We start from the raw sequence: 25711 nt of genomic DNA, 5'->3' as shown, positions 1-25711 counted from the left end.
GTTTCATGTGATCTTCAAAAGACATGCATTCATAAATGCATGCAAAGATAGCTAAGGAGAAACAGACTTCTGATAACCGAGCGCATGCACCGGGTTTCAGGTGAAGTGGAAAGCCCCTGCCTGGTTACAGCTCACTGGCTGTCAAGAGTGCAGCTTGAATTCAAGGCAAGGAGTTTTATTTTTGGTATGGAAAAGGGGTAGGTCACCATGTCCTGTTGCTCTGTTCTACTAATCTTCCGCCAGCACACTCGGAGTTGTACCCTGCAGCTGCACACTTAACTGCACAGTAATATTTGCACAGGTAAGAAAAACTGCACAATTTAACTTTCATTAACAGTGTGAGTGTGATTTGTTTTGGCTCTGTGAAAGACATTAGGCCTCGGCTTGTTGTGCTGACTAAAGTGTCAAAGTGCCTGATTTAAAACCATTGAAAGCTGCTTTTGTCTTTGTTTGACATGTATAATATGCACAGCTAGGGTGTGTAGTACCTGTACAGTACTGCGGTAACTGATATCCATCTCATATCTGTATGTTCATCTCTTTTGCAGATCAGCATCATCTCTCATCTCTAGCCTCACCGTAAGTCACTATCATCTTACCTGGAAGTAATAAAAAAAAAAAAAAAAAAAAAAAAAAAAATACTGCAGTTGCATGTATTAGAATACACTATTGCTAACAGTGCAAACTTTCAGCATGAAGTCTTTTCTCTGTTATGTTGGGGAACGGGGAAATAGAGTCTAAATCAGGCATGTCTCAGGTCTCTACTTCTTCAGCACTTATCTCAGATATCTCACACAGATCTAAGGAAAGCATATACTCACACAGACCTTAGCACAGTTCATTAATCAGCCAGGGAATTGAGTCGCCCAGGTTAACATGCTTAACAATCAGATATAATGCAATAATGTATTGGTTCTTCTGTGAATTATTAAATGGATTCTAATGGATGTATCAATTAGTATCATCTTCATATCTATGCTGTTGTGTGGGAATTGAGGCTGGGGTGTTGATCTTTCCAGTCTTATTGTGGCTTCAGGATGTGCAGTCATTCAGTGAGCAAAAATAAAATGTAGAGCAGCTTATGATCACATTTCAGTGACACTACTGTCACACAGGCAATAGAATACATGCAGATACAGACACAGAGTGAGTCACAGACTGTATTACTTGGAAGAATATTAATTTGGTGAAATTCTGTATATTCAATTCTGTCATATTATGCAAGTGTCATCAACCTAAATTAACAGAGGTTACCTCTCTACAAAATGACTTCTTGTTACAGAATTTATAAATTCATATAAAAGTATGGAACTGAAGAGGACAGATTTTCAATAGTATGGACAAAGAGATAAAAACATTTATACAAAATGTATAAGTTTGGACTTTTTGTGACAAATACACCTTCCACTGCTCAGTCCCTTAGTTGATTGGTTTACATGTGTTGACTGTGTAATGCTACTTAATAGAATAGTATTCACTTATATGGGTAAACAATTCTAGAAAAATCATGAGGGAAGAAAAATGACAAAAAACGAGAGCAGGATGGAGAGGCTTAAACATTCACTATGAAATGCTTATTAAAAAGAGAATTTTAACAGATAAAAAAATTATACAACATTTTGACAAAAAAGGTACATGTATATTTCGGAGAATTCCTTCAGTAAATGAATATATAGTACTTTCTAAAATGACAAATCAGATTATTTCTGATAACCACTTCAGGACTGCATTTTGTATTTAATACTGACTGGTGTTGTTCCTCCATCTGTACTAAACACCTAGACAGTCACTGAACTGAAAATCCCTGACATAATACATGTGTAAGTGGAAAAATACTTTTTTTTTTTTTTTTGTTTTGACAAAAATTAGGACAGTGGCTCTCCAGGAGCAGGATTGGACACATTTAGATTTACACATAAATGAGATGTTTTAAACAATAACTAAAAACCCCACTATAATTTTTCCATCATTACAACAGCATCTCTGTTTCCAAACATTTAACTTTGAACATTAATTTCTGTCACTTGTACTTGATTTATATTAGTTTTTTAAAGTTTCAACTTGATTTTCTTCATTAGTCTGTGGCCTTGGCACCACTTTGATTTTACTTAAAACTTGAGGCAGCAATTAAAACAAGTTTTCAATTTTAGTGGGTTTAAATTTTTGACAGTGCAATAACTGAAGGACAATGATCATATCAGCATCCTGTCTTCAGACATCTTTGTGATTGGCATCCAGCTAAAGAGAGAGAAAAAAAAAATATTTAAAAACTTTTAGAGCAGGCAGTTATATATATATATATAAAATTGATTTCATTTATTTATTTACAACTGTGAAAAATCATGTTTACAGTGTATATGCATAATCCCAAATGATGTCATCCATCCGTTTGAATTTTTTGAAGCATGTATTGAGCACGATGGAGTGAAATTCACAGTTCATATGGAAAAATAGGGATCAAGTTTAAAGCCAAAGTTAGCATTCAGTCTGAATCGATGTTTTATTTTTAATCCCAGACCTCTATTTGTGGCTTGTTTTTAATGCAGGTGTTGAAATGCTGATGGCTTTAAGTTATGGTAGTCAGCCTAATCTGCTTTCACAGCAATACCCTCCTCCTCTACTGCCAAAACCAGGGCCAGACAATGCCCGTCTGCAGAAACTCCTGAAGAAAAGTTCTAAGAAAAAAGTCGGCTCTTCCTCTCAGACGCCCATCCCATTCAGGTCGAACTTGTCGCCAGTAAATGAGGCCAGCCCTGACCTGGAGCACAGTGACCCCTCCACCCCTCCAAGGACTCCAGAAAGCCCTCTCTTCAGCAGGACCCTCGATTCTCAATATTCCACCTGCAGCCCTTTCTACAGTCACTCTGCCTCCCCTTACTTATACCCTGCCAACAGCTCACACTACAGCTCTACGCCCACACTGTCTGCACAGCCATACTCTTACCCTGCCCAATCACTGGAGCACCAGATAGCACCTCTATACACATGCTCATCTATCCTTTTTGACGATGACTCAGAGCAGGCCACAGATGCTGACCCAGATGCATCCTTTGAGATAGCCTTAAGCCAAACGCTTCAGTCCAGCTCCTCAAGAGCAGGGACGATGTATGGCACACTTGGTGAACGACAGACCTATCAAGCCTCAGTACAAATACAAGCTCCCCCTTTGGCTCCAATTCAACTTCCCGCTCCAAATTTGACATTGGCCTGTGCTTCAGGTTACCAGACACAACCCATATCTCAGGTTCCAGTGAGCCAATCCAACAGGGAAAGATATAAAAATGTTGCACCTGCACTTGTTACTCACACACCTCTCAAATGTAATCACGTCATGGAAACAGCTGGGTCACACTTCAAGATTTCCACAGCGGAGAAAATAGCAGATTTTCCACAAACAAGAATTTATACTCCAAAAACCTCCTTTTATGAGATATCAAAGCCACCTATTCAGGACTCCTGGACTTGTGGTTCAACCTTTCAAGGAGGAGCACCATTTAATGCAAAAACTTCAGTGATAGATGTTAAACAAAATGTAGGGATGCTGTATGAAGCTCAAACACCTTCTTGTCAGATAAATACATATGCAGGCCAAGTTACAGGTGCAAAAAGACCTGTTTTGGAGGCTTCTGCAGATAATCAACCCTTATTTATATTTAACTCTACATTATCCACAACAATGATTTCTACAGAAAACCAAAAGGGGCCCATGCCTCAAAATCACCTGCTCCAACCTCCCTCATCGACTAATGTAAAAGCTCAAAGTGCAGCAGTTGGCCATGATGATGGTCTGAAAAATAATGTTTTGGATAAAATAAGGAGTTCCACTCCAAACGGTGTTGTGTTCACCACAGGACCTAAAACGTTTATTTCTAATGCCTATTCTGAGGAATGCTTGACACCAAAGATTTCTAAATGTGAGGTTTCCTTATCCAAGACCCTTGCTGAGGCTAGTAAGTCAAGCTCTAGAGCATGTGAGGTGCTTACATCTACAGTTCCACAGGAGTATCCAATGTCTAAAACTGGAACTCCAGAAACCTGTATAATGACACCAGGCAAGTCTGTTCCAACAGATATAATTCAGGAGACATCCATGCCTGTACTCTCCCAAAACTTTCAAACACCAAGTATGCCTGTATACTGGTCACCTAGACCACCAGCACGGTTTTTGGGCAACCAGAGGCCATCACAAAATGATATTAACATCCCGAAACCAAAGTCAACTTATTACGGTTTAACACCTGCTGAATATATTGCTTATGGTGGAATCAAGGTGAATTCACATGGTGATCCTTCTGTATCTAAGCCTGAAGTACCAGAAGATTTTAAAAACATGGCATATGAGAATTTCATGATCAAATCTCCTACCAAGACATCACAAGAAACATTCAGTATTATTTCTAATTTCAATGCAGAGAAATCCTCAGAGGCTTTACATACTTCAGTGGCTGCATTGCCCTCACAAATCTTGATGACAAACCAAGAAATGGTACAAGTAACTGACAAAACTGAACTAAAAACTTCGGCTTCGGAAATACCAGAGCAAGAAACAATCCCTGGAGTAAAACTAGTATATCTAGATTTAAATCCTGAAGATACAATGTACAATGGGCTTCAAACTACACCTTTAAGAAAGGCCCTAAACCCCACTGCTGTAGCAGAGGCTCCTAGACAACTAAATGCAGGGTCTACAGATATAGCCTCCCCTCCTTTTACAGCAGAGGGGAAAAAAATGCCAACTTACCCTTTTCCCCTCGTACAATCAAATATTCCGAACTCAAATATAACCGGATTGTTAACAAAGAATTTCTTATCAGTTCAAAATATCCCACTGCAAACGGGGCAGTCAGAGAATGCACACAGATCTATATATCCAACAGAAAGTTTTAATCCTGCGTCAGTGAAAGCAATGCAGTTACAAGTTTCTGCAAATCAAGAGCAGAAAACCATGTCATGTTTAGAAACCCACCAGACTTACTCCACTGTCTGTGACTCTTCTATTGCTATCAATAAAGGTAATGAACTTCACAGTATCATAAACACCAAAACTGAAGGTTTCAATAAAATCACGACAAACTCAACCAGTGTCACAGACTCTAGAATGCCATCTGCAGACACCAGAAGTTACACTAAAGTCCCCCCTGATATTAAGCCTACAGCCCTCTCAAAGCCAGAGGAAACTAAATTTACAGTTCACTCAAAGTTAGGTGCATCTATCATTACAGCCCCCTCAAAGACAGAAATATCCAGACCTGAAGCCACATGTATATCTAATGCAGACAGTCCTGATGTTTTGCCCAAATCAAACATACTTAATTCTCCAACTCCCGATAAAACAGATATATTTAATACTCTGAGTCACTCTAAACCAGAGCCATCTCAACTTGCAAAATCAGATAAATCTTATCCTGTAGTTTACTCTAAATCAGAAGAAAATAAAACTGATGTTTTAATAAATCCAGATTCAACACCTCCCTCCTTGAAAACCATTGCTAAAATCAATCAAACCCCTGAAGAAACCAAAGATCAGCAGATGCAGAAACAGAAACATGACATGAATGTGAAATCTATTCCATGCCCTACAAACAAAACAAACAGGTCATCCAAAGTCCCCCCAGATGTACAGATATTTTCACCTGCGCCTATCACTGAAGCCCCAGTCACCCACCTGGCAATGGATAAATCTTCTAATCCAGACAACAGCAATGAAGGATTAATAGCCCTAAGTGCTAATAAAAAAGAGCCAAACCAAAAGCGCCATTTGGCATCAGACTTACAGGAATCTAATAAAACAAACACTGATTTCAAAGCGGTAGCTAAAGTCACAGACGAATCTAAATTAAGCAATTCACTAACACAACAAAGACATTTAAATGCAATAATCAAACCATCAAATAACATACACCAAGACACCAAATCGAATATGGAAAAGCCTTTACCGTGTTCAAATATGAAGTCTCTTCGAAAAGCCCCAAGTGCAGACAATAGTCTTGCCGCCATGCTTCTCAAGGCTGCCAAATCTCTACCACTCTCTTTATCTGAAGAAAGCTCTGCTAAATCCCAGACAGAAGCCAAAGCCTCTAATATGAATGTAAAGGCACAACATGCTCAGGATTCAAAAGCTGATCTTGTCATAGATGCTGAGGTCAAAGTGTTTAAGTCTGATACCTCAAAACCTCAAAAGTGTTTAAAAGATTCATTAGAAACTGAAAAACAGAACGAGGCTGTTGCCACTGATGATGGCAAGTTTAGCCAAGAGACTCTCTCTGAACCCACACTAGATGATCAGAAGAAACTAAATGAACCTAAGGGGGCTCAGAAACCCAAAGGCCTGAAGGCCAAGCTCAGTGGCTGGACAAGACTGAAAAAGCACATGGTGGTTGAACCTGAAGCCCCCAGTTTTCCAGAGTCTGAGGTGGAGAAAAATTCTCAGAAAACAGATATAAAAATAAGTGGTAAAGACAAATCTGCAGGGGCCAAAGAAGAGTCATTGGGTGGACAGGATGTGGTAAAAAAGAAAGATGATCCCAGGGCAACAAAAATGTGGGATGCTGTACTTTTTCATATGTTTGCAACAAAGGAGAAAATTATGAAACAAATACATAGCAACAAAACCGAGGAAGGAGAGCAGAAAAACATTGAGAAGGATGGCCAGTTAGTCCCATCCTTCGTCCATCGCCTGCCCATCCTTCTCTACAGTCCGCGCTTTGATGCCCGGAAACTGAAGGAGGCAGCTGCGAAACCTCTCAACAAAATAGCTACAGCCTTTGAAAGAGGGCTGCTGCATCGCAAACAGCAAGGTGAAGAGCCGAAAGACTTCAACAGAACAGCCAAAGGATTCGGTGCATCTACAGGAAAAACAGCCGTTTGATTGCATTTCAAATGCACAGTGTAAAGCTTAAACTAAGAGTTAGTTAGAATTACAATTCATTTACAATTTATACAATTATGTAGTGTTTTAGCACTGTAAATTTATTTTCCTTTTTTATATGAAATCATCAACATCGAGACAAACAAGCTATGCACTGTGCTCTGGTCTGAGCAGTGCAAGTAAAGAGATGGTCAGCAGAAATGGAGGCCTAGTGCATTCCTGCTGACTGATGGGTGCATCTGTTCAGGATGTGGCGAGTGAGGAAGGGAGCGAGGGCTGAAAACGTAATGGTGAGAATGATCAAACAAGGAAAGAGGCTCAGAGTGTGGTGTGGCATCTGGGGAATGGATCCTGGGTCTAGGTTTTCTTACGTCAGCTGAGGCGCGTGGTGCGAGCAGACATGTTTAGAATAGAGAGCTTCAGAATGTGATGTTTTGAGCGGCGTCAAGAGCCCTGCTCAGAATGACTTATGGTATGATGGTGGTGTTGTTCATTTAAAAAAAGGGCAGAGGGAAAATAGGAAAAGTATAACTAGAACAGGTAGGAGAGACCTTTAAAATAAAAAAATCGAAATCTCAAGATCTTGATCATGGATTTAGATTAAAATGTACCGTATATGACCCTTTTGAACTGGTCTTTCTTTTTTTATATAGCTTAAAACCAGTGTTGGATGTTTTCTTACTAAAACATTTCAAAATGTTGCAAGTGATTTCATGCTTCGATTATTTTCTTGTTCAGTGTGATGAGTACTGAGGATGATTAGACTGACAGGTGTGACAGCAGCCATGTGAAATGTATTTATTTTTTGTTTTTGTAGATATGCAGCAGCTCATGTACAGCACATTATCATATTTTAGTTACTTTGGTAAAGCATAAATTACGTCTGTGTAGTAATGAAAATGCTGAATTTATATTTTGTTATTTTGAATTAAAAAAATATTTTAATAAAGAAAGTAAATGTCTTACTTGTTCTTCAGTTTGTGTCGTTATTAATGAAGACCTTCTCATATTTCCCGTGCCCACTCTCAACAAATTTGCACCTTTTCCCAGAAACTCCCTGAAAAGGTAAAGGTCAAATTACAGCCTTGTAAAACCTTGAAAAACCCAGTGAAAAGGGATTAAAGGGTTACTCCACCGCAAAATGAAAATTTTGTCATTTATCACTTACCCCCATGTCGTTCCAAACCCGTAAAAGGAAAGTATGAAAAGCATGGTTAGAATAGTCCATCTGTCAGTGATTCAACTGTAACGTTATGAAACGATGAGAATACTTTTTGTACATGAAGAAAATAAAAATAACGACTTTATACTGTATGTATCATATGTATCAGCCATGTTGCACCGATGAGCTGTTTTCCTTCAAACAAAAGCGTAAATACACGTAAAAAAACATATCCTTGTGCCGAGGCTGATACAGAAGAGTGTATGCTGCCTGTGTACAGCTCAGATTTGCCAAAATGACACCATGCTGATTTCAGGAGACACAGAGGCACAGCGAATTGTTGAATAAAGTCGTTATTTTTGTTTTCTTTGTGTACAAAAAGTATTCTCGTCGCTTCATAACTTTACGGTTGAACCACTGATGGCAGATGGACTATTCTAACCATGCTTTTCATACTTTTCTGGACGTTGACACTGTTATTTATTTGGCAGCCTATGGGACAGAAAAAAGCCTACCGGTTTTCATCCAAAATATATTAAATTGTGTTCCGATAAAGAACAAAGACTTTACGGGTTTGGAACAATATGGTGGCAGCAAGTGATTCATTTTGGGATGGAGTATCCCTTTAAGTACTACTTAATCTATAGTAGCAGATTACAAGAGAACGAGCCTGTGCTTGTGAACAGCCAAACTCCAGTGATGTTTATAAGAACTGATGCATGTTGCTCATTGGTTGGTTTGAACGCAATTAAATCCTATCATAAGTTTAGAGAAATATTTCTATAAGGTGGATCATGGTTTAGTGCCACGAGGAGACATGATGTACCTTTGCATTTGGTTTATCCTGTGATGAGGCGTCTCCCAGATTCTCCCATATGGATTTTATGTTACGCACCTCACCAGCCTTAACATCCTGACACTAACACACACACAAAGAAAGATAATAAATGGCATAATAAACATAAAAAAATCACCTATTATAAAATAATAATTTTTCATTTATTATAATTCAAATTGCAGTCAGTCTAACAGGTTCATTTTAGTCGTAACCACTAGATGGTGTCCTTAAACCACAAGCTTGTTTCAATGTTTCTCTCCCATCACATGACTTGCTACAGCATGAACTTTAACCTTACATCTTTTATATTTTCCATAGATTCTATTCCTTCTGTTATGTTGTTGGTCTTGTTGTTGGGTCTAGAGCCTGTAATAAAGTATATATATATATAACTTTATTACAGGCTCTAGACCCAATATATATATATATATCCAGAAAACATACAAACAGTTAGTAAAAAAAGAAATTCACTTTATCTCTTCCACTCAACTATAAAGTATTGATGGAAAGAAAAGGAGATAGGAATTGTTTACCTTACTGAAAATGATGAGAAGAACAGCAGACACAAGAAAAGTGTAAAGAAGAGAACTAAAGATTAATTAAAATAGGATAGAGGATACCATAGATTCAGAAGAAAAATGTACCATCGGCTGGATAAAAAAAAAATGCAATTATAACATTAACATTAACATTATAACATATACATTATTTAGACATACAGCTGCTTTGGAGGAGGAGCTCTTGGTGCTGACATCACTGTTTCCTTTCACCCATTGGTTAATCAGATCTGCCACACCCACTTTCATTCCCTCTGTATCCTGAATCAGAGTAATTAGTCATCCTTTATTCATTAAATTACTCATTCACTTACTTTTTACAGTCACACCAGAATGATGAAGAGTGTGCAACATATCTGTATGCTCATGTCACAAGGGAACAGAAATTCAGTTATAGTAACTAAACAACAACTAATAACACAATATGAGTCTCTGTGAGTAAACAATCTGGTGCCTTAAAAGGTAAGGTTCACCCAAAAATTATAATTATGTCAAGATTCACTTACCCTAATGTCATTCTAAATCTCTATGACTTTCTTCTGTGTAACACAATTGAAAAAAAATAATAATATTAATAATTGTCCGTAGAATGAAAGTCATTGGGGTCCAAAACTACACTGAATCCTAACAGAGTGCATCAGTGATAACATACTTTTGTAGGTAAACCTGGAAGCTTTTAGCATTATACTGGTTCCCTCACGACACCATCACCAAGCGACTAACAACTCTTTCAGTCTTCACTTAAAAAAAAAAACTTTCTCTGAAATTTTGAGTTATAATAGTTTGCAAAAGTGTGATTATAAACACACAGAGGCTGTGAAAGCAGACTAGTGATATGAAGAGTATTCAACTGATAACCTCTGTCCGCAACAACCTCTGAGGTACAATTTACTCATTTTTCAAAACAAGTAAAAGCTTGTTGTAGAATAAAATGATAAAATATCTTCAGACATTTAACTAAAAAACAAAACAAAACAAAAAAACACATGTCTTCCGGAATATAGAAACTGGAAATGCTAAAATACTAACTTTTTAACGGCTCTTGGCCTACAAAAATAAGTCATCCTTGCAGCAGGCTATGATTTCCACTGAATGGCTAAATAAAAAATAATTCTACAAAAAAATATATCATTTTATGTTCTAAAGAAAAAAAAGAAAGCCATGCATGATTGGAATGACATGAGAGTGAATGATCCCTTTAACATATAATAAATAATGTTTTATTATATGGATGATCTTTGTGACTGTATGAACCTTGGAGGACACAGCCTTTGTTGAATTCTGATTCCAGGCCTCTCCCGCCTCAAACAGGGTCTTCCGAGCAGATACAGGTTCTGGTGGTGTTGGGACGTCCATTACCTTGACTACATTGCCCTCTTTACAGGACTCCTGCACACATGGACCAAAACACACATATAATGACCGAAAATATTATGCTATCTGGGACATGAGAAACACCTGCTTGACTCTCCACAATAAAAGCACAGTAACACCTGGTTCCTCAATGCACACATTTGCCAGGGGGCTCTTACACGTTTCCTGACGGTTAGGTGGCAGGAAAACAGAACCGGCTGAAAACAAAAATGTTTGAGCAAATCAGCATGAGAGGAAGTGCCTGGGCATGCAGGTTGTCTGAAAGCACCACTGTAGTGAGATCAGAGTGGTAAACATCAGAGCAGGTGAATGTACAGTAAGCACTGGGCGTGTGGTAGGCCTAATAAGAGCTACATGTGCAAAGAAATTCATGCAAAAGCAGCAACATATAGCCATGCAGGTGCATTTACGTGAATATATGCAGAAGGTTTAATTATGAAACTGACATTACACAAGTGCATGTGAAGGTAATTCACCTCAATGGCATGGTTGTACTGCTCCAGTCTGCCATCTAACTTCGAGATAATCGTGGGAGGTTGGGTCTTCTTTATGCTGTTCCTGTTTTCAATAACAAATGAAACATTATCTAAAGTGCCACTGTTCTTTCAAGACACAGACCATCTCCGAACAAGCATGGACACGAAGAGCACCATGACTCAAAGCAGTGTGAAACATAAACAAAGGCTGTGTGAAGTATACTGTTTATACCTCATACCAGAATGAACCATGTGGAAAAGAATACCCAGTGATAAATTGGATTCTGAGATTGATACATGTGCAAAAACAACTAAACAAATCCTTCTATTTTCATATTTAGTGAATAGGAGAAGGATACATAGATGAAAACATGTCATATCATGTCTACCAGCCTGCTTGAAATGTAAACCATGTTTTAAACAGTTGTTCATTCATGAATGAATCATTCATGTGTGATGTTTAGATCAAGGAGAAAATACCGATGAACCCATGAAGTCATACCACAGCACAGAAAAACAACAATTCACATCTGCTTTTTCTCACATTCCATACTATGAGGGGGAATTTCTTTCTTTTTTTCTTTTTTTTTTTAAAGTCCTACATTAAATCACGTGTATCCTTTCATCTCAGTGTGTATGTGTGTTTCTGATGTCTTACATTTTTTTTACGGAGCGGTTTAGAGACTCAGTCCTCTCAGTAATCTGTAGATGAAAAGGACATTTACTGTATTAGTTAATAGATTCAGCGTTTTTGTAAATCTTTACACAACTGAGTAGGAAAAAACCTTAAGGCAATATTTTGTGCAATGTTTCCAGGCAACAGGCAAAAAAAAAATGTGCAATGCAGTGCAGCTTCACTGGGTAACGGATGAGGATTGCACATAGTAAAACCATACTCAGTCAAAAGTTTGACTCAATACTGAAGTGCAGATTAACCCATTGATGTTGTAAGCAGATTTATTTCATAATTTCATTGCTGAGGGCTTTGTATCTGGCTGTTCACGTTCTTTGTTGATCCAGTATATCATTGCAGCCTGTTGCCCTCTCTTTCTTCCACAAAAAGTGTCTAGGCCTTTCAAGATTCAGTTTCACTTGACATGATATTATGCCTTAATTGCCAAAAAAAACTAAACAAAAAAAACAAAGAATGTAATCCTGCCACCCATTTCCTTTATATTTTTAAATTGTCATCACCTTACAGTAAGTGTTTATTGACTGATCAGTTGCTTTAAAATGAATCCCACACGTATATATCTGGGGCATATTGAGGCTGTCAAAAAATTCTTACATAAAAGTTGTACAGTATATCAGAATGAGTTTTATCAGAACACTGCAAAAGTAAGATGGAAGGGAAATTGATCATAGACATAAACAGAGCAAATGCAAAACAAAGCAATTATAACAATTATAAACACAGTTTTATAAAGCAAAGATAAGGAACACAGTAGCAGACACACAAACATTCTAACGTGCAATTTAATGCTGTCATGCACATGCACAATGTAAGCAACTCACCGAGCTTGTACCTTCTGATTGGCACTCCTCACCCTCAGCCTGAAACCAGCAAGCAACACATACACACACAAAGCACCTCAGCAATGTAAAGCAGATGCTTGTTCTGGCATCTTTCTCCCACAACCCACACCACCATTACAAGGAAAAGATCAGAACCAAACATAGCATATGGAAGATGTCTGATTCACGTAAACAGCATATGGAGGACACCAGATGCAACTGGGCAATGCACAAACACATGTGTTGTACAGTATATCATGTTTTATTTCAGACAGGGACCTACCATTATCATTGACATTGTCATTTCTGTGCCACAAACATCGCCAAATGGTAAAGCAAAAAAAAAAAAAAAATGCACTGCGAAAATAACTTTCAAATAAATTTCCTGAACATTCAGCCCCATCCCAGGCATAGCCCTGCCCCCATTCTCATTAGTCGAAGTGCAACAGACCCTATTGTTTAAAAAGGTAAGAGACATTTTAGCAGTTTTATTAATTGAAATGAGCCATTTTTTATTTCCTTTTCTGAAGTTTTCTTAATCAAGTTATTTCCTCATAATAAGTTAACAAATTGGAGGTTTTTAAGGTTTATCATTGGAGATATTTGTTAATTTGGGGACAATGATGGAGATAATTGTCCTAACATGAATATACAAACAAGACCACCCTTAGCTCTAACCTGTGTGACTATAAGTTTTTTACCAATCCTGAACAAAGTCAGTGTAAACAATAAAAGTCAGTTCACTTGCAGGAATATTGTAACACCACCGGGGCAACTATTACATGCAAGACCAACTCCTATCTACTTGAATGGGGAAATACTTAAATATCAAATGCTGCTGGCCAAACTCACATTTAAATAATGTATTTCAAATCGGAAAATAAAATCTGACATGACCTGTCCCATAAATGTTGTCTTCTATGCACTGATGTCATGACTTTACTAATTGGTCTCTCCTCTTTCACAGTAATACATATGCCTTGTCCTGAAGACCTTGATTGCGGGTTCAGGCGTGTTTAAAAAGAATTGGACCTAAACCCTACAGGACACCCTTTACACATGCAAAAACATGAAAGCACGCGTCATTAACTCTTAATAAAACACTTATCACTGCAGATATTGTCATTTGTTCTGCAGCTAACAACTGTGAGTTAGATAATGATTCCAGGTCAGCAGCAATTAAAAATTATAACACGAGATGAAGTAAACCATGTTAATGTTTGAACTCTATTTAAGACGCATATGTGGACATATCTGTAGTGAATCTTTAATTATAATGTGATTTTGAGTCTAATGACGATGATGTCATACCATGTAGGAGGGGCTCCTGGGGCTGAGGGGACTGAAGGGCTCCTCTGGATCTACACTGGATATACTCAACCTCTTCAGCTTTTCCATCACATCCCTTCTCTTCTTCTCTCGCTCCTCCTCTCTCATCCTCCTCTGCACCTCCTCATGAGTCTCCTCATGATCTCCTGTCTCCTGTCTGTGCTCCTGGTCCTCCTCACTGCTCTTCACAAACACCTCCTCAGACACACTAAACACAAAGAGATTCATAAAGAGCAGCAACTCGTGAACAAATGTTTTTACTTCACATGCATTATTTTACCTCACTGCACTGCTGAGAGCTGCTGAATCGACTGAAGAGTCCATGTTGCTTTGTATCTTTAGTTCTCTGAGCAAGATTAAACAGGCTGAACTCAGGAAGGAGATTTGTTCTGGGGAAATTGCGAAACTCACCTGATTTCTCATGTCATTTCTCAACACAGAGTCAATATCGACATAACTCTATCGCTGCCCAATCATTGGCACATTCTTCTCAAACTGTTCTCCTGCAGTGTGCTGAGGATATTGCATTGTGAGGGTAACTCTCACAATGCTGGAAGTCATGGTCTCCACGCAGTATGTCAGATGTTGATTCATAACCTTGCTGTCTGATTCAGTGTAGGATTCTTCATACTAATTCAATCCAACTCCCGGGATTGTGAATCTTTTGACCAATACGTTCAAAGAATCAAATCATTTGTTGAAAATCAGATTTTGTTTCTATTCATTTGTTTGTGTGCGACTCAAGGGGAAGACTCCATTTAAAGACTCCATTCTTGCCTTTATCTAACTGTACTTGGTCTCTTAATATCATCACAGTCAATAAAAAAATGTAAAGCTGTGTATGCGAGTGTGGGGCTTGAGTAAAACTGGCATAATCGACATATAAAAGATGCATTTCTACCGAATCCCTGAAGAGACTAAAAATGGAAGTGGAGTTAGGTGGAGGTGGGATACCAGATGAATGCTCATTAGAGTGACAAGTGAGCAGTGTTGGGGAGTAACTAGTTACATGTAACGGCGTTACGTAATTTAATTACAAAATAAATGTAACAGTAATCAGTTACAGTTACTAAGAAAAAATGAGTAATTAAATTACAGTTACTTATGAAAATTGTAACGATTACAAAGAGGATTACATTTGAATATTTACACACATCCACATACAGCTTATACTTTCCCAAATTGCACTAAGACATATGGCCCATAATATCCGAGACGCGGAAAACACATTCGTAGAATCGAGTAATAAAAAATGGAATTCAGCCTATAACGCGGACGCAGTATGCCACATTTTGGACGAATAAATCAAAAGCAGGTCAGTACACTTGAATCAAAACCCGATATGGACTGATGTCTGTGAATATTAAGCCGCAAAAAGACTGAATATGAATCCTGCACATTCTGCGTGTCTGTGGAAATCAGGCGCTGACTGGACATCGGGAGAACCGGGACTATTCCCGGTGGCCTGGCAGACGATTTGGCCTTCTACTTTAATATTGTTATTGTGTAATTGCAGGGCGAATATACTAAAGCGATTATTTCCGAATCCGCCATTCGATAATTAAATTTCTAATAAATCATGAATCGGTTAGTCGTGACTGGCAATGGTTGGGCTCGCGCGCTCTCGCGCCTCCGCCGAACGATTTGGATCAGACTCCGAGTAATCAATGCGAGAGAGAGAGACCGGAGTGAACTGTGTAAGCGCACAGCTGGAGCAGAGAAGCGACTCTTCTGTTCAGGGTTTCAGGTGCAGGTCAGTTTCATCTGTAAATATGCTAATGTAGTTTTGTCTTTGTTTACTTAGTCAAGCAGCAGCAGCACATTGCTCGCAATCACTCAAAATACTGTATAAACGACGTCATTATTATCTTTTGTAATGTTACAGTAGTAAGTTAGCAGACAAATCATCATATTTTATCATAGGTTTAGGGGGAGCTAGTGGATACAAATACACAACCCTTAGGAAAATTAATATAGCCTATGGTATGGCACTAACCATGGTTTAATTATGGAATTTGTAGTAAAAATAAATACAAGTGGTAATTAATTTGCCAAAAAAACAAAATTGCACTTACAAAACATGGTAAAAGTCAAATAAAAATCTTCAGTATTAAAGTCATATGAGAGAGATGGATGGATAATGGAAGTGAAGGTGCAGTTCAGGAAAGAACTCTTGATTACGTTGCAAGTCCCCAACCTAAGGATTCAAATCTTTTTCATGTCAGGTCCAAAAAAAAAAATAGGGTTGTCCATGTTTCAGAATGGGTTGTGGGTGTATGAGTGTGAGATTTCCCAGCCTATTTTTTTCCCAGTCCGCCCCTCATGGAAATTAATCTCTAGAACAGTCACTTCATTTTTACTTATTTTGAGAAACTATCATCATATCATATACAAAGAGACAGCAGTGTTTCAAAAAGACACCAATGTTTCAGGAGTTTAGTACACAAAATAGGACACATGCTTATTAGATAACCGTATTTGAGTTGATGTATATGCTTTTATTTTTTTATTAACTATTTTTCCCCAAACCATTGTTAGATGCAGTTAGATGCCTGTAGTTATGCAAAGATTTGGTTTCAAAAACAGTATCTATAAACTATTTCTTTTGATTTTAAATCTGCTTTGAACTGCAGATCAATCTCTAAGTAAAAGGCAGTACTAAAGTTTGATTGTGTGGTGGATGTGTTCAAATTTGATCATCTTAATTCAGGTGATGAAGGATGGTGAAAGTCTGACAGCATTGAGCACTACTGTTAAGGTTAAACCTGCATGGTGTAAAATGGTTGAAGATGATTAACAGTTGCAAATTAACATTCATTAGAAATTTATAAAAGTAATCAAAATGTACTCAAAAGTAATTAGTTACATTACTTTATTAAAGTAATTAAAAAAGTTACACTACTATTACATTTTAAATAGGGTAACTTGTAATCTGTAACCTATTACATTTCCAAAGTAACCTTCCCAACACTGCAAGTGAGGTCAGCGGTATCATATTGGCTTTAATATTGTGATTGGCAGGAATCAGATGAACAAGCTCCTCATAAAGAGTCATTCAGAGATTTACAATTATTTGAAACGTGAACTAACAGTCAATCCCTCAACAAGCGACAGTTTACTTCAGATCTTTATTCCCATCTTTACATACATCAGTAAATAATTATAATTATAGAAACATAACAATAAAACACTACATTACAATCATATTCATTTCCTAAAGTCACTTAAGTGTAAGACTGGTTTAAGCTTAGTCTCCCCTGCTACTTTAGCTATAACTGTATATACATATTTAAACTCTTGCTCTCATTGTAACTGCACGTTTTTTTAATGTTTGTGTGTCTATGCCTGTACCTGTCATTTGTTCTCCTCCCCTCTTGTCCATTAGTACTGTATTGTCTCCCATTCTGTTGGAGGAGTACAGTAGAGGTGTAGGAAATCTTCATCTAGGGGGTTCAAGGGTTAAAAGTATTATTTGAGTGCTTTCTTGTTAAATGCCTTCTTAAATATCATACCTTCTCATCCATGTCACAGCTCTGGTTTTGTTTTTTCCAGAAAGATGACTCATGTCCTTTCACCCTTCTTGGATCTTCCTCCTCTGCACACCACCGTCTAGTCTCTCCCTCCTCCTCCTCCTCTGCTGCGTTAATGTTATCTCTTCTTTCCTGCTCTCTGGCACCCCAGTCTTCATCATCACCATCCTCATCTAGGTTCTGCTGATTTGAAAGGGGGGGTCGGGTCTGTATGACTGGGGTGCTGTCAAACACATTGATATCATGCCGTTTACTTTGCTGAGCGGAGCTGGAACAAAGCTGCAGTTTTGAGTCACGGGAGCCATTGAGATTTGTTTCAACATCTTTATGTTCCATTTGTCCCTGTTTGTGTCTGCTCAAATGTGTCCAATCACTGAAGCCTTCGTCCTCTTCCAAAGAGGATGGGCAGATTGAAACCAGATCATTCTGATGCCTAACAAACAGTGAAACACCTTCAGAATTGCCTCTCATTGGGATGCCAATATAAGAATAAGTCCACTTACAAGAGTTGAGAATGTTAATAGAATAGAATAGAATAGAATAGAATAGAATAGAATAGAATAGAATAAGTGTCCGAATCAAAAGAACGGGTGTGGTCTTGACACGTATACAAATATAAACTCACAAACAGATTAAGAAGCTCACAAAGGGTTAGACAGAGAAAGTTGGCTTGAGCCAGAATCTGGAGGTTGAGATTCCATGGAAACAAAACAAAACAAACACACACACACACACACACACACACAAACACAGTATCAGAAAACACATGTACTTGAGGAAGACTGGAGTGTTTTTGAAACTGACTGGTTGTCCAGAGGCTGTGCAGTGCGAGGGCTGTTCTGTGGGGTCACAGTGGGTTGAGACGGCTCAGTAGAGGAACAGGTTCTTGCACGTCGTCGTTGTTCTCTCTCAATTTCTTCCGCATCCTCCAGGCTGCGCTGAACAGTGATCCTGCATATAACAAAATATAATACAAATAAAAATAAAAAAAAATGTTGCATTTGTGCATGAAGGTAAACAGAAATTTTACGCATTATACTGTGATGTAAATCTTCAAGCAGTAATTTACAAATGATCAAAACAATGATATAACACCATGACTATAATAGCGATAGGGATCATATGACAGAAGGTAGGGTCAGAGATGGACAGGAAGTAAGTCAAACATGGACAGGAAGTGTTACCACTGACAGGAAATGGCTCACTGCCTTCCTTTACAGAGACTTACATTACGAGAACTAAACAAAAAAACTGTCACAATTAAATCTGCAGAGAAACACTTTTACTGACTATTTACAATAATTGTGCAGCAGTTGACGATTACCAGACAGTTTTATTCTCCTTTACAGATCAAACATTATTTCTGTGTTTTCATCAATGAAACCACTAGTTTAATATGCTTATAGATTAGATACATTACAGACGTCTATGGGAATGGATGCACTGTCTGCTAATATTTTATTTAACCTGTCCTGAATGAGGAACAAAGGCATGCTTATTGTTACGCACTATTTCTAATGTGCAATCTAAGCACTTCATTGCTGGTTGGCAGAGTAAGCCAGAATATAAAAGAGAAGAAATAGAAACATAGTTTGAAACTAGCATTCAAAAATGTAGGTAAGATTTTATTATTATTATTAGCAAGAATGCATTACATTTAAAGTGACAGTAAACATATTTTTTCCATAAGATCTCTATATCAAATGTCCAAAACAAATGTTGTTTTAAACCTTCCATTCATCAAAGATGTAAAAATGTATCATGGTTTCTACAAATGATGATTTCTGAAGGCTAAAGCCACTGAAGGCTAAAGAAATTGCTGCTGAAAATCAACATACATCAGAGCAACAGTCAAATTCTTTAACACAAACATTCTGCTTAAACATTTAAATTTGACCATAGCAAGCACTAATACAGAATAGCCTGAATCTATAATATAAATAATAACGGCACTCTTTCCTTTGTTGAATAAACTTAATGAGAATGGCTGGGTGGTGGAGCAGCTCAAATTTTCCAGCAGAGTAGAGTTGCTCCGGGTCCTTAGGGCAGAGAGGGAGGGGGAAGCTGCTGTGTCTCACAGATCCAGCAGGATTAGAGCCGGGGGTGATCTGATGATGTCACCACCCTCAGGAAAAATCCAGTAATAAAAGAAGCGATTGAAGCCTGTCACTGCCATTTCATATGATGTCATGAATTGACTCACCATGTGCCGTGTGAACAACTGCCATTTGGGACAGCTTTGGTACAGATTTTACTTTATTAACTACAGACACATCCTAAAGGACAGACACATTATCATTTCACGACATCTCTCACAACTATAAGACCACACAATCATCTACCCTCAAAACCTCTGAGACGGCCTGATTATTTGGGTCTCACTGTGACCACATCCATGCATTCTTTGACCATAGAATTTGGAGGAAATACTAAGTGACCATAAAACAACCCACAATAACTTTAACCCTCCCCCCACAAACACCCCGAGGAACTGATAAACAGCAGGAAGAACTCATGATCTGTTTCCCCATCTTGACCCCTCTCTTCTGCCTGATAAAACCTTTCTGTCCTAATGACTGTCTGGTGCAACTCAGCATTTTTAGTTAACATATTATCACTATCAGCACAATAAGAGTTTAAAAGTCATGATTAAGGTTATAAAAGTCAAGATGCATGAAGCAGGATTTAATGAACTGCAGCATAATGTAGCCCTACTACTCAAATCAAAGAACGGTGTGACTCTGTAGACCAAAGACTCTGACCAAATGGCCACAGACAAACACATTCACACACATGCATACAAATCAACATCAACTGACCTCTGGAGGTTCTCCAATCCCTTTTTGCTGGAATGTCGTCGCAGGATTGAGCTGGACATGTTTGTTTCACTGAATCTCCTCACTGAGAACCCAGCAGCCTTGCTGTGACTGAAGATGGTATCTCAGTGTGTTACTCTAATTCTCACTCTTTTCCTGAGTCCTCTAAAGGGTGTGAATGTGCTCCCCCTCTTTCACTGAACAGGATTTAGTCAGTCTCGTTCTCTCTCTCTTTCTGTTTCACTCACTCCCTTCCTCTGTCTCTCTCCATGTGTTTTTCATTCAGAGCTTTGAAACTCTGGCTCCTGTCTTTTCCAGTTCTCTCTTCCAATCATCAGAAAGATAACCAGTCATGTGATGATCCCTGGGAAAGTAAGATGATACCACACACGCACACACACATCCACACCTCATAACAATAGCATTGCAGAGCCACTAGTCTGTGTGTTGTCAGGCCCTCAGTTCAGAACCAATATATCCAAATGCATGGTTTGCTTGTCTAAAGATAATAAACAGGTAGACTAAGGTAAGTACCTAAGTAGAGATAAGGACCTAAATCTCCATTATAAACTAAATGAATCATGGCCTTACTAATATGTTAAAAACATAATTATAATGAAAATAATAGTTGTCCAATATACTTCCTAGCATGGGTGGAGAAGAAGAAGAATGAAAATAATTATAATATTAACCAGGGCACGATGGTGAGTTAAAATTAGGTGTATATATACAAATAAAATGGTGGGCTTGTGAAGGTGTATAATTATGTTGGCTCAGATGTATACATCACACTTTAGCTGTATCACCCCTAAATACCTGCAGTTTATTAAATTTTGATAGTTTAATAGTTGCTTTAAACACTATAGATTCAGTATGTTCAGACTTGTACTGTATACAAAACACTTTTTTCTTTTAAGAATATAAATAATGGAAAACAGGAAAAGAAGAAAATAAATAATGGCATAACAGAGAGCATGCATTTGCAACACTTAATATCATTTTCAAGTGGGAGATTAATCTTGCTTTGCTTATCAAATGAACAATCTCTGTGTGCGACTCCATACTTGTTACATTTAAAGAGAAAGTCACTACTAGTGTGATAGTCTGGCTGTTTTCCCTTGTGACCACCAGGGCCATCGGTTGCTGTTGTTCTTTAGTCTCACTGAGCCATGCATTTAACAGGTGAAGATGAAATAATGAAAAAGCAGAATGTCACACTTTCATTTTTTTTGTTTTTTGTTTTTTGTTGTTGTTGTTGTTGTTTTTTCTCCAGAAGACTCCTCTCAGTACTGTTTTGAGTATTTGAATGGGTTTCACTAATGAATGTTAATTTATTTGGTCTAATAACAAAGACCCAAAGTCAGATTATTATTTTACTAATTAAAGCCTCAGCTGCAAAGCCAACAATTATATACATCAAAACCTCTTTTATACGATACATAACCAATTGTCACATCACTTGTTACAAAATTAGACAGTATTACCAATTTTTTTTTCTCAAAACCCTGAAGAGCATGAGAATTAAGACAACCTAACCGAATAAATCCTTTTATGGAAATGTTAATTTATTTAAGAAAAACTGGTTTAGGCCTCAGACTCAAACATCTTCTTCCTGCCATCCATACCAGCCTTATCCTCAATGATCTTACGCCAGTCTCCCACTGCATCCTTTTCCTGTTATGCCAGAAAAAGTACAATGTTTTAAAACTACAAGCCTTCATGTAATTTGTCTTCTCGTCATGAGTTATGTCCACATTTCATTTCACATGTTTCTGTTTAAAGGCTAATGATATGTGCTCACCTCCTCCTTGACCTCCTTCTTGACCTGTTTGAGGTTGCCTCTCAGGTCCAGGGACACCTTGTGTTTGGAGCCCAGCAGGGCTTGCAGCATGGCATCAGCAGACATACGTACTTTCTTAAGAACGGGTTTCTTGAATTTACCTTTTAGGTCCTGAACCTTTATCTTCAGATCTTCAATCTTAAGAGATCAAGAATAAAGTTTAGGTTTTCGATGTTATGTAAGTTAAATAGGTTCACTAGTAGAACAGAACAAAACAACCAGAACAAAAGTACCTCCTTGTTTGACTTGGCCACTTTGCTCTCCATATCATATCTCTGTTCATCAACTACATCAATCTGCTGGTGCAACTTCCTACACAGCTCCTTTACACAAAGATACATGCCCATTTTTACATGTCACCTATTCCTCTGCAATTTTGCACATCACACAGCACTGAAGGCAATAGAATACGATGAAGTAATTTTAGCCAATATAAAACTGTTCATAAGCATGATGTGATTCTATTACTGACTGAATCTGTGTGTGTGTGTGTGTGTGTGTGTTATCCATCCCCACACGGATAGGAATATAATCTTTTACCTTGTGGGGGCATGTTTTTGGTCCCCAAGAGGAAAACAGCTTTTTTGGGGGTGGGGGGGTAATAGGGTTGGGTTAGGTTAGGTTAAGGGGGTAGAAAATACAGCTCATACAGTATAAAAACCATAATGTCTATGTCCCTATAAAACGTGGAAACCTGTGTGTGTGTGTGTGTGTGTGTGTGTGTGTACCTGTAGTTCCTGCATACGTCCAGGCAGTGAGAGATCAGGGCAGTTCTCCTCCATGTATCTCTGTTTTTCCTGCTCAGCCTCATCTGCCTCTTCCTCCAAAAGTCCACGAGCGATCTGAAGCAACAAGCTCTGGAGAACAAAGACAAAAAAGCAGCATAGACAGTATTCAACAAGAGAGATGCTGACAGTTCATATAGGTCACATCTCATGAAGAATGAGATGACCTCACCTTCAGATGTTGCCTGCGGCTGGGCGACATCTTTTTCCTAGCAGAAAGCAAATGTTTACAATTTCAGAGTGCACAGAACAGTGCATTTTTCACTGACTTGGATGATTATGGTTAGGAGAAACAGATGGAACTCCAAAAAATGTACTGCTTTTGATTAATGTACAATAATAATATTAATATCATTTATGCTAATATGCATCAGAATAAATGAAAAATGATCATGATGCTAAATGTATTTGCTAAGTTCAGTAATCAATGACTTGATCATTTTCACGGCACACAAACATCATGAGGTTTGTAATTCAATACTTACTCAGACATCTTGACAGTCTCTTTGTGGCAACCTCTGTGAAGGTGAAGACGCCTGTGGGTGGCAGGTGGGGGTGTAGCTGCCTTTAATCTAATGGAAGCAATTTACATTCAGTCATCTGTCCTGCAGCAGGTCTAAATTTGGCTGGGGATAATGTGAAAGAGAAACGTCTGGTGTACAAGTCAATACCCACAGAGGTACCTTAAGTGTTAAGGGTCTCAATTTGAGAAGCAGTTGTCTTGTGCTCTTTTTTTAGAGTTCCTTTGTAGGAAGCAGGAGGTCTGCACCCAATACAGAAGACGAGACAGCTGACAGTCAACTTGCTGCCTTTTGAAGAATCTCCTCAACTTCAACAACCAACAGCTGAAATCATCCACAACTGTAAAAATACTTTCTGTTAGTCTGAAGAACTACTTTACTTGCCAAATAAAGTTTTGGATTGGACGTGGACTGAGTTGGGAGTTTTCTAAAATGAGTTGTGGTCTCCATACCTGTGTATATCGTAAGGTGTGTAGAGGAAATATGTACATTGTGAAAAAGGACTGCAAGGATTTATGGTAAAACCTTTTAATTGGTTAACGGTAAGTTCCCTTAAACTACACTGTAAAAAACTCAAATAGATTTATTGGGATATTTTATGTATGAACAGCTTTGGAAGTAAAAAGAACAGGTTATATAATTTACAGTGAACAGATATTCCCAGAATTCCCTGTATGATACTTCACATTTGACAGTATTTTGTTAAAACTATAGTTTTATGTTACAGAATATGTTGATAAATTACTGATTATTACATTATTTTAATGTCATGTATGTTACCATGGTATTTTGAATTTGTGTGTATGACACTGTACACCTTATGTGTTTGTTATGTTAAAAAATTTAAAATCGATTTTAGTAGCAGCTTGGTTATGGTAATTCATCAGAAAATGGGGGTTGGATTTGCTATATATATATATATTTGTAAATTACAAGTTTTAAACTGTTAAATTTACAGGTCTGTAAAGTTGATTCAACTTTACAGTATTTTTATTGAATAATTCAGGCACGCCCAACTGCCAGTGTTTCTCCGTAAAAACAACAGGTGCTGATGAATGAAGGCAAGATCTCTCTAACTGTGAGCATGTGCTTAATGAGATTCATATATTTTTACAATGAATGAAATATAGCCTTAAATGTATCCCAACAACACATACCACAAATATGTCAAATTGGGCTCTAATAAAAGCCTTTTGAGCATTTCACATTACAGTTTAAAGTTAAAATTGATTAGAATTTATTCACAAAGAAGACATCAAACCATATCCATGGTCTCTTCAATATTAAAAACGCAGTATTATATTAGGCAACAGCCACTTAACCGGTTTTATCACAAGTACTTTCATCCAGTTTGCGGTACATTACAAAGCTTATTATTATCCTTATTAGTCTAATTTTTTGGTTGAGTATGGCTGCTCAGCATGATTGAGATCTTCTGAAGATCCAATGTTAGAGATGGATAAAATAATAGAGACTCACCTTTCAGTGCACAGCAGAGAGTTCAGAGGGAATTAGAGGGAAAGAGTATGAGCTTTTAACATTAGTTGGGTTTATATAGGTTTCCCATACAGCTCCTCCATTCTCTTTAAGGAAACAGATCTTTCCTTAAGCCAATGAGATTGTCAAATCCCAACACCCTCCGTCCTTCCCTCCCCACAATCAGCACACACACATATTGTTTTTCTATCATTCTATCATGAGGACTCTCTGTTAACTTGTATTATTTTGTAGAGCTAATGATGCTTTCGATCCTACCTATCACCTAAATATATTTCTGCATTTCAATTAAAAAAAGAAATGTGTATGTTAAATAATAATTTCAGTTTTATCTGTCCCTGTGGGGATATTTGGTGCAATATATGCAAAACCATATAAAAACCTGACCTACACAAATCTTTCACCAAACCATGAACAGAGTAACATGACACTCTTTCATTAGAGGCCTTTATTGTAAGTGCAAGAACTGTAAGAAATTAAGATGCACCCTATCACTTCTGTTGCTGAAATCTCTGTGTTTTCTCACCTGTTGTGCTCTCTAGCAGCCGTTTAGCAATAAAACAGGTGGGAACTCCAACTGTATCACAGGAATAACACCTTCTG

General features: G+C 37.8%; 3 protein-coding genes across 4 annotated transcripts; 1 reads left to right on the top strand and 2 right to left on the bottom strand.

Annotated features, from left to right (window-relative positions):
* Positions 1-80: 80 nt before the first annotated feature.
* LOC132107046 (mucin-2) lies at positions 81-7827 on the top strand. The gene is made up of 3 exons (XM_059513190.1): positions 81-301; positions 549-579; positions 2547-7827. Exon 3 carries the CDS (start codon positions 2555-2557, stop codon positions 6866-6868), a length of 4314 nt encoding a protein of 1437 aa, XP_059369173.1. The 5' UTR covers positions 81-301; positions 549-579; positions 2547-2554; the 3' UTR covers positions 6869-7827.
* LOC132107054 (lymphocyte-specific protein 1-like) lies at positions 1657-20732 on the bottom strand. The gene is given in 13 exon segments (XM_059513202.1): positions 1657-2238; positions 7835-7925; positions 8857-8949; positions 9588-9686; positions 10680-10814; positions 11276-11357; positions 11934-11977; positions 12791-12829; positions 14102-14327; positions 17471-17598; positions 17632-18082; positions 18454-18600; positions 20469-20732. Coding segments are annotated over 12 exon segments (1587 nt in total). The 5' UTR covers positions 20528-20732; the 3' UTR covers positions 1657-2238; positions 7835-7841.
* A 1277-nt stretch (positions 20733-22009) lies between these two features.
* On the bottom strand, positions 22010-25129 carry LOC132107034 (troponin I, fast skeletal muscle-like). Of its 2 annotated transcripts, none has more exons than XM_059513178.1 (7): positions 25091-25129; positions 23576-23662; positions 23263-23299; positions 23034-23162; positions 22539-22628; positions 22267-22443; positions 22010-22139 (listed from the first exon to the last, which is right to left on the bottom strand). In XM_059513178.1, the coding sequence occupies exons 2-7, from the start codon at positions 23581-23583 to the stop codon at positions 22050-22052; spliced, it is 531 nt and encodes a 176-aa protein (XP_059369161.1). In that variant the 5' UTR covers positions 23584-23662; positions 25091-25129; the 3' UTR covers positions 22010-22049. The 2 variants fall into 2 exon arrangements, with proteins under 2 accessions (XP_059369161.1, XP_059369152.1); XM_059513169.1 differs by lacking the exon at positions 25091-25129 and adding an exon at positions 23774-24057.
* Between the last annotated feature and the right edge of the window lie 582 nt (positions 25130-25711).

This window comes from Carassius carassius, chromosome 2, assembly GCF_963082965.1.
Source record: "Carassius carassius chromosome 2, fCarCar2.1, whole genome shotgun sequence".
NCBI lineage: Eukaryota > Metazoa > Chordata > Actinopteri > Cypriniformes > Cyprinidae > Carassius > Carassius carassius.
The sequence above is the reverse complement of the archived record's forward strand: the minus strand, read 5'-3'. Positions and strand labels throughout refer to the sequence as shown.